This window comes from Emydura macquarii, unplaced genomic scaffold, assembly GCF_026122565.2.
Source record: "Emydura macquarii macquarii isolate MOO-44397 ecotype Brisbane River unplaced genomic scaffold, CSIRO-AGI_Emac_v2 contig_2422, whole genome shotgun sequence".
In the NCBI taxonomy this organism is placed as follows: Eukaryota; Metazoa; Chordata; order Testudines; family Chelidae; genus Emydura; species Emydura macquarii.
In genome coordinates, this window is record NW_027132559.1 from 10,420,506 (window position 1) to 10,438,762 (window position 18,257).

Genomic DNA, 18,257 nt, shown 5'->3' on the forward strand with positions numbered 1-18,257 from the left:
TGCTGTAGTTTAGTTTTGCTTTCCAGAAATAACCTCGTCTTCCCAATAGGAATCCCCCTCCCCCAGAGCGAAGTGAAGGAGATAGCAAAGTTATAAACAAGTAGCCTTTATGATGCCTTCCTTTAAAGCAAAATGAAGTAAAGTCTCTACCCTGATTCCAACAGTCTTTTGAAGTTCCTTCTTGCTCCAAATCAAATGAAACAAGATTTCAATCAATCAGATTGCTAATAAGAGCCTTTTGGAATTGCTCTCCCCAACACCAAAACAAAATAAGGCTTGTAAACAAGCTGTCAGAGAAGTACACTCCTTCTGGAGTTCTTCTCTTCAGATTAAAACTTTTCTAGACAGGCTATAAACAAACAGGGGGAAAAAAAAGCCAAGATGAATTTATAGTCTTAGTAGTGTTTCTCCTGTGAACAAAGATTTCCTAAATTTGGCTGCACAGAACTACTTCCTTATTCTCAGCAATTCTGTTCTTGGCTGCGTTTCTCAGAGGCTCCAACTACTTTCAGGCTGTCAGTTAACCTTTCTCCTCAGTCTGGAGCTCCATCACAGACCTAGAGCCCATCTGAGTAGCAAATTTCTGAGAGACTGCATCATTACTTTACTCCCAATGTAATAAGTGAATGAAGTATACTAGAAAAGCAGATTACATTTCTTGGACATGTTTCTTAGGTTGCATTATCCAAAACAGGTGAATGAATATATCTGTTCCATGTAGATTAGGTATGTCAAAGTAAACAAACCAGAAGAAAATGCCAGAAGACCTATAAAGAGCAATGGAACACAGCAACAGTGTTCCAGTCTGGTAAAACCTGAGCAGACACCGAAGAACCGTAGTAAACACTCACCAAGCCTGTATCCCGGACCATAAATCACTGTGTGAACTTATGAAATGTGCATTTTAAATGCACATTTTAATGAAAAGAACACATATCTTCATACTAGATCTTAGATATAGATTTAAGCACCTTATTTCAGGCACCCAGGCTTGAAAAATTTCTGATTAATAGTTTTAATTCGTACTGAACAATTACAACTAAAAACCCTTTGTCCCACTCACACTTAAGGAACAGACATCACTCCCAAACAAATTAAGTTTTAAGCATCTTTCAGCGTACCATCTGATAACCTATATAAAATTGGTGTTTGGTTCACTTCACAGTGCATGGATTACAGCTGGCCTCGTTACCAGCCTGAGCAGAGAGCACTCAGTAGAGATGGAAACCAAGTTACCCTTTTCAACCATAATGATAGACTGGAAAAGCTCGCATTATTGCTCCTGCTGTATCTATTGTGATTAGAGTTCTACTCTCCAGGGATGTCATTCTAGCACCCAATCAAAAGAGTTAATTTTTTTTGCCAGTCCTTTAAAATAAGGCAACACAATTATGACCTCCTTGAGAAAACTTGACTTCCCATTTTAACAAATTAAGTAGAGACAGGCAGTGGTAAATTCAATATCCCTCTCAGGCTTTATTAGATTGTGACATTTACAAAAATTAGCGGTAACGGTGGAGCTGCAAGGTATTGCGTCTTCTCCATGCAGCACGGCGGGAGCCACCAATGGTGTGATGGAATTTGTGGCCCTTGCCAAGCCCACGACTCTTCCTGCCAGCTGATGTGAGCCCACGCATCTCTCTGTGTTTGTGAACGGGCTTGGTGATCCATTGGGTGTCAGGGTTGCGTCTGATAGCCTTGTGGAATGGATCAATCAGGATTACCTCAAAGAACTTGTATGTGGAATCTTCACCAACCCAGTAGGAGTTCAACACTCTCAGAGCCCCACAGTGGCGACCAGCACGCTCCTAGACAACAGGGTAAAAACAAGAGTTCATGCAAGGTGGAAGGAGAGGAATTCTTTAGGATTGTGCACAGGCCTCTAACCCGAAGTATAAAATGAAAAAAGGGACAACTGAAATTTGTATCATATAATCTCCTCCCTCCCCCAAAATCCTGAAGAGGACAGAATACAACAAAAAAAGGGACAACAATTACATTAATTTGCGACTGGAGAGCAATTTGGAAGGATTCTTAGATGTGAGTTTTAATGAAGAATTAAGGGGGAAGTGTATGGTGCACAAAAGGAAGGAGACTGCTTCACAGGCATAGATACACAATGATGGCAAAGAGTAAGACAGGAAAAAAGATAAAGGATACATTAAGGAGATGATTAGGAAGAGTGCAAGTAATGAAAGACTGAATAGGAGAAAGTGAGAGCAAAGGAATAGCTGGGGACAAGATTATATATTTCAGTAACAGGCACCAAAACAGAAGCCTGAATGTGGCAGACAGGGAAGTCAGTGGTGTGCAAACTTTTCCAGTTGTTCCCCTCTCACAGAAACAAGAGAAAGGAAAGACCTACTGGGTCATCTAATGCTGCCCCCTCCCTTGCCAGTTTAGGACAGTTCCCTTTTTACTTTTGTTAGTGTTGTTCAGTTTAATTTTAAGGGTGTCTAACCAGAGAACTTCCATCACTACCCATGGGAGATTATTCCCAAGGCCAAAAGATCTCCCTGACATCCCACTCCATTTCCAGTCCCCCAGCAAGAAGTGAGAGCCCAGTATGACTATTCTAAATGAAACAAAAAGCAAGGACTTGAAGGCACATTTCTATGTCAAAAAGAGCAGTAAAGAGCACTACAGTGGTTTTTCCTTGCAATTCATGTCACACTTCATCCAGAACCCTGCAACGCAAGCATTCCTGCCAGTAAAGCCTCAATAATGGAAATAAACTAGCAGTAAAAGTTGCCTACACAAAACAGGTATACAAAATTAAGTAAACTAGTGTCCAAAGAGTTGAAAACCTGGCTAGTTCTTTAAAATTATAAGAATTACTCTGATCAGCATGAGGCAGATAGATCTGAAGGCCTTGCAGTTTTGGGGGTTTTTTTTGGTAATAAACAGGGACTTGCTCAAAGACAACCTGGATCTCAATTTAGGTTGCTCAAAAGGAAATAAATTATTTTGTCTACAAGAGTGACACTTTACAGGAAAGAGGAAAGTCAGAACATTTTTAACATATAAGTATTTTTCAGGTTAAAGGCAGACAAAAACACACAACAGGAAACAATTTCAGACCTATAAAGGATCAGTAGCTATTTTCTTAGATCCATTGCAAACCTCTACCCATGGCCAAGAAACGGGAGGAGTGTCCCCCAAGGAAACTACAAGTCTCGCATCAGACACACACACCACTGCCTATCGTCACAATATTGCCTTTTGTTATTGGAAAGATTTGCTGGTATGAACTTACTGTAGAAAGGCAACTCACTCCTCTCATCATTATGTAAAATAAAGTATAGTTAATGGTCTTATTTTGAAAGGGTGGTTGCACAGATGCAATTCAAAGCTTCTCAGTGTCATAGCTGGGATGAACCCTGAACATCACATTTCAAGAGCATATCACAAGTGCATAACCAATGTAAGCACTTACCAAAAAGAAAAAAGTTGGCTAACCCACTATAAGCATTGGTGAAATTTTCTATCAGTTGCTACAACTGATATGCCATAGCATTTTAGTTTCTTGCATTAAAATATGAGCAAATAAGTTAGTCACACTCATCACATACAGTTTCAAAGAGTGATGTGGTGTCAACTGAAGCTAATGAGTAGTCTGAAGTTTCTTTACAACTGTTTAGTGCTCAGAAGGCTCTAGTCATGGAAAAAGCATACATTTAAAAAACATTTCATTTTGGATTGCTGGGCAGTTGGATATCTTTCTAACTTGCAGGAAGGAGTTCTATATTTAACACGCACTGTGTTAACATCTCATGACCCATCTTGAACATTCTTTTGACAGTAATGAGATTTATCTGAGCTCTCAGTCTTTCAACCAAACTCTTTTCCATTAGCAGTTTCTGACATCACTCTAGCTTCAGTATTTCAGTAGTCAGTCATCAAATCCAGAGCTAAGTTAACCCACAAAGAGTCTTTCAAGCTCTCTTGGGGGTATAAAACTTTTTGTCCATGTTAGGGACACTTGTTTAATACAGCCCTCCACATCAAGTAAGCCAGTTCAGACTGTGACTGGCTAACTGATTCATCAGCAGTTTTCTGCTAAACATCAGAGATGTTTCATTGTGTGGAGTGTAAATGAGAATTTTACAGGGAAGGAATGGAGAGATACTAAATTGATAGTTGAAAGGAGTTTTGTAAGATAGGGACGTTCAAGCTGTGTGCCACAGCATATGACCTGATGTTACAATCTAAAGCTGATCATACAGTATAAACAGTATGTAATGAAGTATGACAATGGTATGAACTACTGAGCAAAAGCATTGTTTTAGGGTGAAATTTGATAGATGTTCTAGTCTATTCACTTTTCTCCTGTTATGTATAAGCCTATCCTTTACATGTATTCTAGGATTCTCTCCTCACCAGCTACCATTGTGTTTTTCCCTTAGTGTAGCAAGATGAAGCTGACTATGGATCATGTTAGTTTCATAAAGATTATTTTACTTCTTGGCAAGCACAGTATGTGGAAGCAACAACTCAGCTGGAGTTATTCAGCAGGAAAATAATTAAGATTGCAGGATAAATATGCATACTATGCCATGCATATCATAGCAAGTTTAAACATTAGGAAAGGTTTGTTTGGACTGTCTAGGTTACAGAGACCAAAAGGATGCATGAAATCATGCACCATAATCTATTTGAAATATCTTAATGCCAAAGCCAATTATTTTATGAAGGCTAACACTGTTCCTTGCTGTCTATTGTACACACATAACAGCTGCACTGACACAGTAGTGCATATATACATTAGGAGGTCAGTTCTGCCATTAATGTGCCTTGCAAATGACTTCTCTGCATACTATTTTCCCCCTCTGTAAAAGAAGAAATGGAAAAAGAATCCCACAAGTGTTTTGCTACTATCTTGCCATGATCTTTTAAGTTACACAGGAAATCACTTGCTGGTGAAGGATATTCAAAATCAGTGCAACTCTGCTCCCCAAAGAAATTGCTATTGAGTGACACAAAGGAAAGACACGTACCTCTGCTACAGATTGCAGGCTCCGGGCAAATTTCAGCTGGTTAACACCATGATTTACGGGTTTACCATATGTAGCACCTTTCGGGACTGGGCGTTTACGACCACCACGACGAACACGAATGCGGTAGATAACATAACCTGCAAACACAAGTTTTTAAAAAGTGAGTTTCTGAAACTACAGACTTCTGATAACCTTTCAGTCACTAAATCAGTGACTTCTAAGATGTTTTAAGACTCCCCCAACCAACTCTGAAAGCATGTCTTCACTGTGTTAGCCCAGGTTCTTACTTGGGTGTTGCTCCCCAAGTTCAGCCATCCCCACACAAATACTTCACCTAAATTTAGTGTTTTTAACCCTGGCTCGCTGGGTTGGCTGCGAGTGTGGATTAGAGCCCAGGCTTCATTTTCACTTGGGCAGGTAACCTGCCCACTTTGCAGCGAGAATATAGATTAAACCACTTAAGTGTTGATAGGCTTTCAGTGCCTTCCCATAATTCCACGTGTGTGCCCAGAAGAACAGACAATTCTCCCATAATTCACTTGGAAAGAATCAAGAGTGGCTCACTTAATTGCAGCACATAGAACCATGGGAAGTACTGGTGACACACATGAAGGAATGCAGCACCAGTGAAAACACAGTAACTTGACTGTGGCTGGTCAATACCCGAGCCAGGTTACACCAGATACTGAACACCCAGGCTAACTAAGCAGACAAGACATACCCTAAGAATGAGAGGACTTCAGTCTTGTAAACATTTAGGTCATAGCTAGCTTCTCTGCCCAAAGTGCCAACATGGGTGCCAATTAAGAGTTAACTTGGGTTCTACTTCTTTTATGTGCCCACAACAAATACGGCAACTTGGTATGATTCCAAACTAATCTCACACAGGAAACAAAAAAGTACTCTCAATGAAGAGCATGAGTAAGAATGCAGCATGCTTCCAGTTACATTGATTCATTAATATTCAATCATGGAAGGTGCAATCAAAATCCATCAATATTCCACCACTAAAACATGCTGACCTCACCCCCTTTAGTTCTACTTACCTTGTTTAGCCTTATATCCCAGTCTACGGGCTTTGTCTGGCCTGGTGGGTCGGGGAGCACGATGTAGGGCAGACAACTGGCGATACTGCCAACAGCGGACACGCAGGAGGAAACGCATTACATCTGACTGCTTCTTCCTCCATAGCTCTTGGATGTATTTGTAGGCACCCATGTTTGTTTACCTGCTGAATAAGAGGTCTGTGTAAGCTTGCAGCAGTCTTTCCGACAAAAAAAAAGCATCATACAAAGGAGGATAAGAAATATGCTGCTTTAAGTGAAAAGATCTCCAAGGCTCCCTACATATTTGTCAAGCATGGTGACAGTGTTTAATAAAGCAGTACACAACTGGGATTCTGGAGATCTGTAACTAAGCAGACCCGTGGCGATTACGACACTGAATTTTCCTCTCCTTTTTATCTGTTTCTCTCTTTATGCATCTTAAACTCTTCAGGGCAGAGACCGTTTTTTCCTTTGTGAAAGTGCTCAGCATGTTTTGGCTGCTAGCACAAACTACATAATATCTGATCTGAAATTTAGTGTTCTGTGAAACTTAAAACTTTTGAGAAGTCACACTGGGTCTCGGTTTCTTCATCTACTGAAAAGCTTACTTTATAGGTGTCTCAAATGCATTGAGGTCATCACAAAATCATTAAAATTCTGCAAAATGTTCAAGAAGCCACTTATCCCATGCAGCATAGTTTTGCAGGTCCCATGGGAAGTCTTAAAGGAAATGTAACTGAACCATGTCAAATTCAACCATCAAAAATATCTCAAACTGAGATCGCTGATTTAGAAACAAACCACGTTTTGGTTATCTTCCCCTCTTGTGCTAAAAGCTCTGCCTTCCTATCTAGCTAATATTAGATGGTATTTGCTACACCAGACTCGCTTCCCCCTTCCTACTTTCAATAGGCAGTTCAAGAAGCCCTTGTTGATCCACCACTGAGTACAGATATCTGTACACAGCAATACAAACTAGTAAAAGCTAAGTCAGGCTGAATGACTGGAGTCAATATCTGCTCCTCCTCAGTGAGACTTCTCCACTATACAGCTCTGAGGCCTGGCCACCTCCGCATCCTAGTGCGACTCAGTCGCCCCATCCCTTGCACCCGAGGGGCTACCCCTTGGCAGCCAGCTCAGAGGCCCAGGCCTCCACTCCTGCCCCCTCTCCCCCGGCCCCTAGGGCTGCTCAGAGATCTGCACTCCCAGCCACACTCCCGCCCTGCGCCTGGCCGCCCAGCAGGGCTCCCCCAGCAGCACGACCGTGCCCGAGCCCCAGGCGCCCCTCACGCAGCGGGGCAGGCCCGTCCTCCGTCTCACTTCGCGCCCAGCACAACTACGGGGCGCGGCGCGGCCCGGGCGGTAAGGGCCTGGCCCGCGCACGGAGTGGAGGCCGGCTGGGCGCCCCTGAGCTCCGATGGGCTCGGATGGAGCCAGAGGCCCCAGCGCGGCGCAGATCCTCACCTGATGGCGCCCGAAGCCGGAAAGGAAGAGGCTTCCCTCCCACAGTCCCTTGCGGCCACGTCACACTTCCGGCTGCTAACAGAGGAGCCTGCTGGGAGCCGTAGTTCTGAGGGCGCCAACGGCTCTGATTGGCCTATTCCTCCTCCGCCCCGCCCACCCAGCTCCCTCCCCCGGCCAATAAAAGGAGAGGAGGTGGGGTGTAGTGACAAAGGCAGGCTGTGGTGGGTAGGGCTGGAGGGCAAGGGAGGCGTGCTAGGGGCTCTGCACTCGAGACGGGCCAGCCGGACAGTCAGGCTTTCAGGGAAGGTGGGTGGGGTTTGCTGCTCCAGCTGTCTGCTGCTTCCTCCCTTAGCGCGGGGTGCCCGCCCCCTCGTGCTAGGGGCGCCCCCTGGCGCTGGGCTAGTAAAGGCAGGGCAGGGGGCGGAGGTTGTTAGGCCAATGGCCCTGGAGAGAGCCTCCCTCTCAGCGATATCCACCCTGCCTGCTCAGCCCATGTGGCAGCGACCTGACTGCCAAGGTGCCTTCACCACAGTCTGCCTGGTCTCCTGCCTTGGGAGCCCTGCCCACTGAGCCCATGGTTTTGGTTGGTGCCTTGGCATAGGCTTCCCTAGCCCTGCTACAATCGCACCTCAGGCCCAGCTTGATGTCCATGTAGCTATTCTTGGCTGCTGGTCTCTGAGCTTTGGAGGGTCACCTCTGCCAGCCTTTCCCTGCGAACATGAGGGCGGGACACGGCTTGGTGTGAAATGCAGGTCCAGGTGCTTTCCTATTTCAGGAGCTGCAGTGATAAGATAAAAGCACATATAAGACCTGCCATATTGTGGTGGGAGCTGGTAGCACTGCCCAGGCACTGGGTTGGGTGCTGCACAAACACAAAAGCAGGCACAGTCCCTGCCCTGAAGATGCTGTAAGGCCTTAATCATGAAAGTAGTTGTGTGTAATTACTTGTGTATGGCCCCATGCCAGTAGATGGAATTGCTTGCCTCAGTAGACTTAAATGTATATAAATGTTGGTAGGCTTGAGGTCTAAAGAGTGGAGGTGGGAGGACATTGCATTGTCCTAGAAAGACCAACTGCTGGCACCTCTGCAGACAGAGTGCTCCTTCAGAAGTCAAATCCATGTGTTGGTGAATATATAATATACTTTAAAAATATACTAAAGCACTAAATGTTTCAGGGGCTTTGCTTTACTCTGTCATCAGAGGTCAGTTAATATAATGTCTTAATTCCTGCACTTGGGCAGGATTTATTTGCTGACTGTCATCCCAAAGGAAGATGGGAAAGGGCTACAAGGTAGTGATTTGTGGAATGACATCTGTGGGAAAAACAGCAGTTTTGGAGCAGCTTCTCTATGGAAAACATACTGTTGGTGAGCTATGTTTTTCTTTAAGATGTTCTGACACGTTTTGTATTGCATTAGTGCCTAGTGATACTGATTAGGGCTTCATTTCTCATCTTTACTGAAGTGAAGGGGGAGAATGGATATGGTTTTGTTTTGGCAGGGACCAGTTTTCTGGAACTCTTCTGAATGCTGTTTCTAGCATTCTATATCACCTCTTCACAGAGGCTTGCCATGTAACAATAAAATTGTCCTAGTGGGTGTGTGCAGGGTTGTTCCCCCCTGCTTCCTGCTGCTTAACATAAAAGACCTAAAAGTTTAAAAGGGGAAAAAAAGACTATTACAGTGGAGGGGAAAATGTGTGTTCCTTCTGCCTATTTTTCACACTAGAAATTCAGGTCTTCCATGTGGGAGACTATATAGATGACTGTAGAATGAGTAGACTTACTACATTACAGATACCTAGAATGGGAAACCTGTTAAATTGAGAAGGGAGGTGATTTCATTGTTTAGACTCTTTAAAACTTAGTTTTACTTGCTGGGATGGACACCCATTGAGCTGAAATGCTTGGGAGCAAAGATGAGAGATTCAACATTGCCCCTTCCTGTGTTACCCCCAAAACTTTGAACCCAAGAGATCCCATAGTGGTTTAGGTATACTATGGAACCAATCCAAGTCTTAATTCTAAAAGCAAGTAACAGGAAGTGATTCACCTAGGAGATTTAGAAGGGTTCACCAGGGGTTTTCCTTTTAAAATCTTCTGGAAACTTCCTAGGCCTGCCTGCCTTCCTTGGTTTACCCTTGGGAGGACATGGATAGTCAGATACAGCCTTCCATTCTGAAGATTGACACTCAGCTAGTAATTTCTTTGAAAACAGAATGTCTCTTTATTAAGTACTAATTCTAATACAATGTAAATTAAAAAAATCACAAATGTAACCAATGAAGTAAGCCACTTGGGACAATACAAGACACCATAAAATATAAGCTAATGCGGCACATCAAATAGAACATAAAACTCTAAAATTGCAATACAGAACTCATGCAACACAATATTTCCTTAGCATATATTACAATGTACTGAATACTTAATTGCTGCACAGCATGACAAATATACAATGTTGTACATGTAATATACCACAGGGAGGAAAATCTTGCATATATATGTATAAAGCCTTAATACAATGTTGTATTAGAATACCAAATTTATTACAATACAACATACAATTCTCTTATACATATGTATGCAGAGACGTTACAATAACACTTAATAATATTGCTACCAACTAACATCTTATGAGTGTTGATCAGGCAGTCATAGAATAGATGGGATTAGATTCAGACACAAACATCCAGCTTTATTTACAATCATACACATGCATTCCTTATTGTAAGAAAAATTATACTTACCTTCTTCTTAATCAAATCTCTCTGACTTGTCTAAAGGTCCTTCTCGTATGTCTGTCTGCTATCCTTCTGATCATCACCCACCCTGAAGCCTGTCAGATCTCTGCCTCATGTACAATTTTCTGCCATTTCCTGATTGGTTGCTTTCTTAATGGCAGTCAAAAGCATCTTCCACAGTCAGGGATGATAAAATTTCCAACGAAACAGTAGCTAATCAGTAGCTAGTTAAATGATTATATAAACATCACTGGCATTCTCTAGAGTTCTCTAGGATTTAAGGCCAGAAGGAGCAAACCTTCAGTTTGGTCTCCTATATATCATAGGCCACCCATGTGCTAAATCCAACAGCTGAAATTAGACCAGAGAGATGCCTGTTGTTTAGCTATAAATTTAACATTAAAAACATCCCTTAATGCTCTACCTCTCACTGGAGGTATATGATGCTACGAAGGAAGATTTATTTTCTTTTTAAGGATAATGGAAAATGCCACTTCCCCCTCTCTCCCCCACTACAGATCCCAGGCTCATCTGTGTACAGTCATCTATCATAGCAGATCATGGGGTAGGGGAAGGAGAGTGTTAATTCCTCCACCCCACATTAGCTCCTCTGTATAGTAAATTTTGTTGGTCTGTTTATCAGCCTTTTGTTCCAGTCTTATTTGGGAGCACAAAGGCCCCAGTCCGGTCTTCCCTCTTCTGCTGTGTCCCTGGTTGGCTCGGCTGTGAGGCAGTGGAATTTTGTTCCACTGAGTATCTCATAGGTTGGGTGTGAATTTCATAGCACCTGGTGCACTTGAGCCTAACTTGTCTTGAGAGAGCAGATGAGAGAGAGCTGACTGGTTAATTTCTCCAAAAGACATCTGGAGACAGGTGTGACATGGGAAGGTAATCAGCTGGGGAGACTGGTCCCAGGGGGCCCTGGTGGGATTTGAACCAGCAGCTCTGGCTTCTAAGTCTACAACCTTATTGCATGCTCATTATCTTTTTATTAACCTTTCCAATCTTTCCTCGTGCTGTTAGTCTTGTGCCTTCGTGTCAGCATAGCTTTGTTTGGAGGCAAGATCAATTAATCTGGTCAGAGTTTTCCATGAAGACTAGAAAGTGGCGTGGGGGTAACAAGGAGAGCTTGTGCCACTTCTTTTCTGGAAACAAAGGTTGCATGCAGCAGGGTAAATAATCAGCATGCATGTGGGTGGAATACTTCAGCTTGCTTGTTGGTATGAAGGGTTTCAAATAGTGTTACGTAAAGTCCTTATTTTTGCAGTCCCCTGTGTTTTCTAAAACAATGTGTCTGATTGTGTCAATATTGTTTGTGTGGCGGGGGGGAAAAAACAAAAAAGCTAGCCATCCTACAAAAACGAAGTGTATGTTTATGGGTGTGCAATGGAGGCAGGAGTTGATAAATTTGGCAACAGGATTGTTTGAAAACTTGAAACTACTACTAAAACCAGTGTGTTAGACTTGAAATTCTGAGATCTTCATCAGGTCCTTAAGTTATGTAGATTCCTTGCACTCAAACAGCCTTCTGCCTTGCCTCTCCTAGCATCATATGGCCTGAGTCTACCTGTTGGGTAGTTAGTACCTTACAGCACAAGTAGTCCCATAGCCTTCACATATTATTCCCTCTACTGTACTTGTGGAGCAAGGTCCTACTCCATATGAGGAAGACTGGCAGCCTCAGCCATTTATTGGGACTAGATAGGGTGTTAAAGAAAACCTAATTAAGCCTTACACCAGTAGTCATTTCTTTAGTACTCCATTTTCTTCATTATGCTGCCTGAGGGGCAAATTCTGATGCCTCCACAACTGGCCCTACACATAGCACAACTGGTACAGTTCTGATGAGCAGGATTTGGGGAACCTTTGGGAGGGGCCACCTATGTTATATCATCCTGTACTTATGCTGATAAAAAAGTGATTGCATGCAATTACATACATTCATACACAGTTTGTGTATTTTATATGGTCTCATTACTGTCAATAGCTGGCCAGTTGGTCTTGCTGAGAACATAACAGTATCTGAGTTCAAATCCTGGTCAAAACCATCCAAAAAAGCAATATATTTTTCAAATTGATTGAAATGCACTGTTGAAAGCCATGAATGCTAATAGCTTCACTGCAATATGAATAAATACTTACACCATCACTTTACAGATTTTGTTAGAAGTATTAACTTTTAGGGCCTTTGGGGGAGGGTCTCTTTTAAAACAACAGGTTTAGAAGACGGTGCAACAGTGGAAGATGTGTATTTGGCTTCAGTCGAAACAGATCGCAGTGTAAAGGAACAGTTACGTCTCTATGACACTATGGGTCTGCAAGAGGGAGTAGAGTTTCCAAAGCATTACTTCTCTGTTGCTGATGGTTTTGTTCTTGTGTATGCTGTGAACAGTCTTGAATCCTTCCAGAGAGCAGAAGTGCTCAAAAAAGAGATTGACACATTTAGAGACAAAAAAGAGGTAACAGCTTGATGCCTTAATTCCTTGGCCATGTCTGAAATAGCACAGTAATGGGAAGTTAAATTACAAAGCAGTACAAAGGAAAGCAAATTTTCCCTGTAGCCTCGGGAAATCTAATGAAAGAAGTTTTTCTGTACAGGAGAATTTCATTAATCCACACGCTATATAATTTGTGCAAAAAATAATGTCTTGCCTCTCTTCTCAGCAGAGATGTAATAGAGTGAGGTCTTGTAGTATTTCAGAGAGATGGTAGTATAATTTGTAAACTGATCAGGTGTTTTACATGAAAACTAAAGTGCAGTGGATAAAACAATGTAGTCCATTATCCTCACTTGATTTTATTCACATACTTACTCATTTACAAAAGACAGTAGTTGACAATGGGACTCCCAGAGTCGATTAGCAAAGAGGCACTACTGTATTTCAATGTGACTGTTAATCACTTCTATTGTGCAGAATGACTGCTGTATTTCCCCGTAGAAAGCAGCTAGTGTTATCAGTTGATACAGTGAGCTCTGCTAGCTAAATATCACGTGCACAGTACATTTGTGCTTACCATCTTCTTATAGTGTCCATATATCCTTTAATGGTTTTCACTGCTAAATGCCTTTAGCTCAGTGTTTCTCAACTGGTGTTCTGCGGAACCCTGTTAGGGTTCCACAAGAAAGTGACATCACGCCACCGAGAGCAGCTTTTCCGCGCTGCCAAAAAAGGGAAGATGTCCCGGATTTTTCAGCAGAGGGTATTGAGTATGAGTGTAATTTCCCCGCGGAGCCTAAAGGATTCCGTGGGGAAATTTAATTGAGAAACGCTGCATTAGCTGATAGGCCAGCAAAATAAAGCTCATTCGGGCTATTAAAAATAAAAAGGGGGGGAGGGTTAACACCTGCTGAATGTCATACCACTTCTTGCAAAACTCAAGACATACTTATTTAGTACTCAAAATGTATGGGAGGGAGAGGGGGGAAAGGAATAGCCACAGAAGAGACAGATTAGCCATTGACTGTAGTTGGGTATTTTGTTTCCTGAGCTAATAGGGCTTGAGCAGGTTACAGAAATTATGTTCTTGAGGGTTATTGTGGTCTGCTTTTCTAAATCAACTCCCCCCTTTCTGGGCAGATATAGAGCTTCTTGTGTATGGGTCTGGAAGGCTGCTTGCTCATCCTCCAGGGCAAATGAAAGATGCTGTGATCTTGACTAAATCACATGGTGGAAATGGTGGCCCTATGCAATAAGAGTTTAAACCTCAGCACCAATGATAGAACTAAAGCAGTCATTCTGACTTGTTCAGAAAGTAATGACACTCTGAGAGCTGCATGGGATAGTGGCTTAGAAAATATTAAGGCAACAGAAGCTGTAGTAAAGTATTTACAGACAGAACCACCTCTGGATGGAAAAAAAACTGGAGGCACATGACATCCCAGAGTCTGCTCAACAGAAAAGAATAGTAAGGCCTGGCCATAGTAAAAACTAGTGCTGGCAGAAAGAGGGGTGTGAGAGAGCGAAAACAACCCAAAGCAACAGGAGAGGGTTAAAGTTAACAGGACATAGTAATAAGTTTGTGTTCAGGGCTGTGCAAAGCTGCTCCAAGGAGCATATGGTGTAAATACGGGCACAGATTTTCTTACGGGTTGCTAACACTTGAGATCATTAAAACTAAAAAATATTTCTTGAAATACATAAGGTTAAATAGCATTAGAAGCCTGAAGTAGTCAATTCTGCTTTCAGCTTCTCCTGCCCTAGCACAAAGTTTGGATTGCAGAACTATGCAGGTGAATGTTTGTTTAAACTCTGCTGAAAAAATTGTATTGGTGTTAGCTTTATACCTAGTTTATACATCTCTCCCCCAGGACAATATGCCACCTGTGTGTGATATTTAGCGGCAAAACATACAGGGTTTGGGCTTCTGAGTAGTCCGACAGCTTGCAGTAACATCATTCAACAGGTTAACTTATGGAGGAAGAGACTGACTCTTCTTAAGCAACAATATGGGGCTTGGAAAGCAGCAGTCTGGGCCAGGTCTTGACTGCCTATTGTCATCACCTGTGTGATGTGGATGTAAAACTCTGCCATTCACATTCACTAGCATGCTACACTCTTGTCATTGGTGTGTATAACAAAGTGCAAGGCAAATGGAGAATCTGGCTACATAGCTTTGCTCAACACCAGTATAGGTTTCCATTGGATGACATGACATTCCACTCTCCTATCTCCCTCCAGTTGTGGAGATCACCACCCACATTGCTCCCAGCACACTGTGTGACACACAAATTTGAATCCCACATTCTACTACTTCAAAATGCAGAATGTGTTTAAGGTGAGCCAAAATTAACTTAGACAATAGATGCTGAATGGCCTAGCTACTGCATGCTATTTAAAATCTTTGCTACAGCGACTGATAGGTGTGTACCACCATTGCCTGTTTTCTCTTCTTTCTAGGTAACCATTGTCGTCTTAGGAAACAAAACTGACCTCATGGAGCAAAGACAAGTTGAAACGGAAGTAGCACAGCAATGGGCAAAGGCTGAGAAAGTGAGACTGTGGGAGGTGACGGTGACAGATCGGAAAACGCTCATTGAACCTTTCACTTGGTTAGCCAGCAGACTTTCCCAATCCCAGAACAAGTCAGCATTTCCCTTGCCTGGGAGGAAGAGCAAAGGCAATAACTGTGATAACTAAAAACCCCTCTCGCAGGGGAGGCTGTTTGAGTTATCAGCTGCTGCAAGGCCACGGTCTCTATTTTTTTCTGCCATTTGCTTTGCATGTTTTTTTGAGGCAATTAAAAGCAGCAAGATCATGAATGCAGATGTTCTTTAGTCAAGTAATTGCTTGGAAGACAACAGGTGGTCAAGGTGTTTAGCACTCCAGAGTTGTAAAAATGTTGTAATAGTTACTGTGGGGGGAAGCTCTATTAAGTCCACTTCAGCACAGCAATGATGGCTGTCTACATGGCCATTTCAGGGTGCTTCTGGGTCAAGTTCTCAAATGTACAGTTAGTAACTGCTCCATATACAGCATGCAGCTGTACAGCCTCTTGCAATTGCAAGAACGCCTGGCTACAGCAAAGGAAAAAGGGAATACATATCTTTAGGGCCAGGGAAAGAGTATGTGTGATGTAGTTGCAGCCCTTTGTGCCTCACTTACTACCCCATAGGTGGTGTGTACAGTTAAAGAAGTTTGAGGACATTTGAGCGAGAATACTCCAGTAGGAAAGGGATAACATTGTCAACCTGGCAGCAATTTTCAAGCATTAGTGTTTCTGCCATGTGTGGAAATGGTGACAGTCCATGCGTGATCTGAAGATAGGTCAGGCCTGACTTGCAACAGGCTGGAACCCGATGTGGCTTCCTTGTATAGTTTTCACTAGCTACATCCAGTATGGGAAGTGACATTTACTCTTATGTGGTATACAAAACAAAGAAGCTTAAGGAGAAATAAAAAAAAAAAATCTAACCCTTGGGGAGTAACTATATATAAATTTTGTTTCACTTCTATTGCTGCTGTTGACTGAAGCAAAATGCTAGTCCCTGGTCATGGTTAAGACATCTGATGGTTTCACTGACAAGAGATGGTACAACTTCCCTGTTGTTAGTACCATAGCTCTTAGTCAGCTGAAATCCTGCCACAGCATGGCAAGTATGAGATAGGAAGGGCTGTAGTTACTACCATCACCCACAGAGAAATCTACAAACACTGCTGTCCAGCTATACAGGGAAGTTACTTACAATAGCCCCCAGTTTGTATTCAAAGGCTGTGTACATCTTACAGTTTAGGTCAGTATAAATTATGTCACTCAAGGGTCTGAATAAGCTATGCCCGAGTGATGTAACATTACTGAGCTACGAACTGGTGTGGCCCGCAGTATGTTGGCAGGAGAGCAAAGTTCCATACTCTTCAACCTAAGTAACATCTGGTATTTTAAATAGCAGAATGTTGTACCATCATGAGTCAGCAAGACTAATAGTTATTTGTGGTGACATCTCAAAACAGCTGAGTAGTGTCATTTGACAGTCACAATTTTGATGGCTGCACTAACTCTTTAAGTATGTGCCTGCAATATTCTTCTGCTACAGTGGTACTAACAACTCACTGCAAAGTATGAACAGTTAATAATGCTGGTGCAATACTACAATTTACCAAAATGAAGCAAGTTTTTACAATGGAATAACTTGGATTGCCTGTATAGTTGAACCTGTTTTTTGCCTTGCTCAGTGAGGTAGTTCAGGATCATTGGTCTGTCTTTGCCCAGGGTATATGACAAGAGAAACTGCAATTAAATCTTCAATCATTTGCTATTCCTTATGAATGAGGAAGCTGCTGCTACACTCTACTTGAAATTTGCATGGGTTTCTGTTGCAGGATGCCAACTGACTAAGAGCTATGGTACTAGCCGAGTAGCAGTAGAATACCACCCACTTCCTAATTTCCTGCTGACTGCACATGAATTCCCACTGTTTCTCCCCACACAGGGGACTTGATTGTTTACATGTAGTGTTTGCAGTAGACCACTTACTTGGTTTTGGAAGTGGGATGAAGATAGGACTAACTTGTTCTACCAGCAGTGGTTCTCCAGCTTTTAGATGCCATGACCCCTATGCTACAAAAGTTAAGAAGTTCCCATCTATTCATACCAAAGAGGAAGTAGGACGTGCCACCCTAGCTGTCAGGTGGAGCACCTATGCTCAAGCTGGCAAATAATTCAGTCTCAGATCAGCCATGTGGATATGCCAGGTGTTTGTCTAACCAAATATTACCTATGAAGTCACCACCTGAGTGGGTGTTCTGTATCCTAGAGCAGGCAAGACAAATAATGGTAGTATGTCAGACTTAACACTGAAGGTCCATGGGGTTGGAGTGGACAGTGTTACTGAGTGGATGTGTGCCCTATCCACTCCTGCACTGTATAGCCTGAATCCTATAGCACAGGGGTGGCCAAACTTACCAACCCCCCGAGACCCTCCTCCCTGCTGGGCAGAATCCTCTAGCCCCACCATCCTGCTGCAAGGCAGAAGCTCTGAGCTCCCAACCCTAGTTGGTAGTCAGAGAATGGAGAGGGGTGGGGGTACAGGGGGCTCTGCGAGCCACGTTGACTGTAAAAGAGCAGCATGTGGCTCACGAGTCACAGTTTGGCCACCCTTGATATAGAGGATGCTAAGGGGTTATGAGACAGAAGAAAGTTCTACATTGTTTGCTCCCCTCCCTGTGATCCATATGGTCTGTTCCCATATAGATCACAGCAAAATAGAAGAAACGAGGTGGTAGTGTGGTTTCAAATTGCCACTGTAGCACTTCAGCATAGTCATTTAGTACAGCCCTGGGAAGGGTTCCACCCATTGGTGTAGGTAATCCACCTCCCAGGCAGTAGCTAGGTAGAGAGAAGAATTCTTCTGTTAACCTAGCGCTGTCTACACAGGAGGTTAGGTCATCTTAACAATGTCTTGCAGGGGTGTGGATTTTTCACACCTCAGACACACAGCTATGCAACATAACTTTTCAGTGTAGGTCAGCACTAACTAACCAGCTCAGTCTCTGCTCTGCTTAGGCATT

General features: G+C 42.8%; 2 protein-coding genes across 6 annotated transcripts; one reads left to right on the forward strand and one right to left on the reverse strand.

The window, feature by feature from the left end:
* Positions 1-1,452: 1,452 nt before the first annotated feature.
* RPL15 (ribosomal protein L15) lies at positions 1,453-7,592 on the reverse strand. Of its 2 annotated transcripts, none has more exons than XM_067561920.1 (4): positions 7,508-7,592; positions 6,044-6,228; positions 4,998-5,134; positions 1,453-1,808 (listed from the first exon to the last, which is right to left on the reverse strand). In XM_067561920.1, the coding sequence occupies exons 2-4, from the start codon at positions 6,213-6,215 to the stop codon at positions 1,503-1,505; spliced, it is 615 nt and encodes a 204-aa protein (XP_067418021.1). In that variant the 5' UTR covers positions 6,216-6,228; positions 7,508-7,592; the 3' UTR covers positions 1,453-1,502. The 2 variants fall into 2 exon arrangements, with proteins under 2 accessions (XP_067418021.1, XP_067418022.1); XM_067561921.1 differs by having other exon boundaries at positions 6,044-6,225; positions 7,508-7,558.
* Positions 7,593-7,723: 131 nt separating this feature from the next.
* NKIRAS1 (NFKB inhibitor interacting Ras like 1) lies at positions 7,724-17,617 on the forward strand. 4 transcript variants are annotated; one of them, XM_067561924.1, is made up of 5 exons: positions 7,724-7,813; positions 8,751-8,876; positions 12,469-12,710; positions 14,931-15,027; positions 15,150-15,282. In XM_067561924.1, exons 2-4 carry the CDS (start codon positions 8,783-8,785, stop codon positions 15,024-15,026), a joined length of 432 nt encoding a protein of 143 aa, XP_067418025.1. In that variant the 5' UTR covers positions 7,724-7,813; positions 8,751-8,782; the 3' UTR covers position 15,027; positions 15,150-15,282. The 4 variants fall into 4 exon arrangements, 3 of the variants coding, with proteins under 3 accessions (XP_067418025.1, XP_067418023.1, XP_067418024.1); XM_067561922.1 differs by lacking the exon at positions 14,931-15,027 and having other exon boundaries at positions 15,150-17,617; XM_067561923.1 differs by lacking the exons at positions 7,724-7,813; positions 8,751-8,876; positions 14,931-15,027 and adding an exon at positions 11,399-11,423 and having other exon boundaries at positions 15,150-17,617.
* Positions 17,618-18,257: the final 640 nt, after the last annotated feature.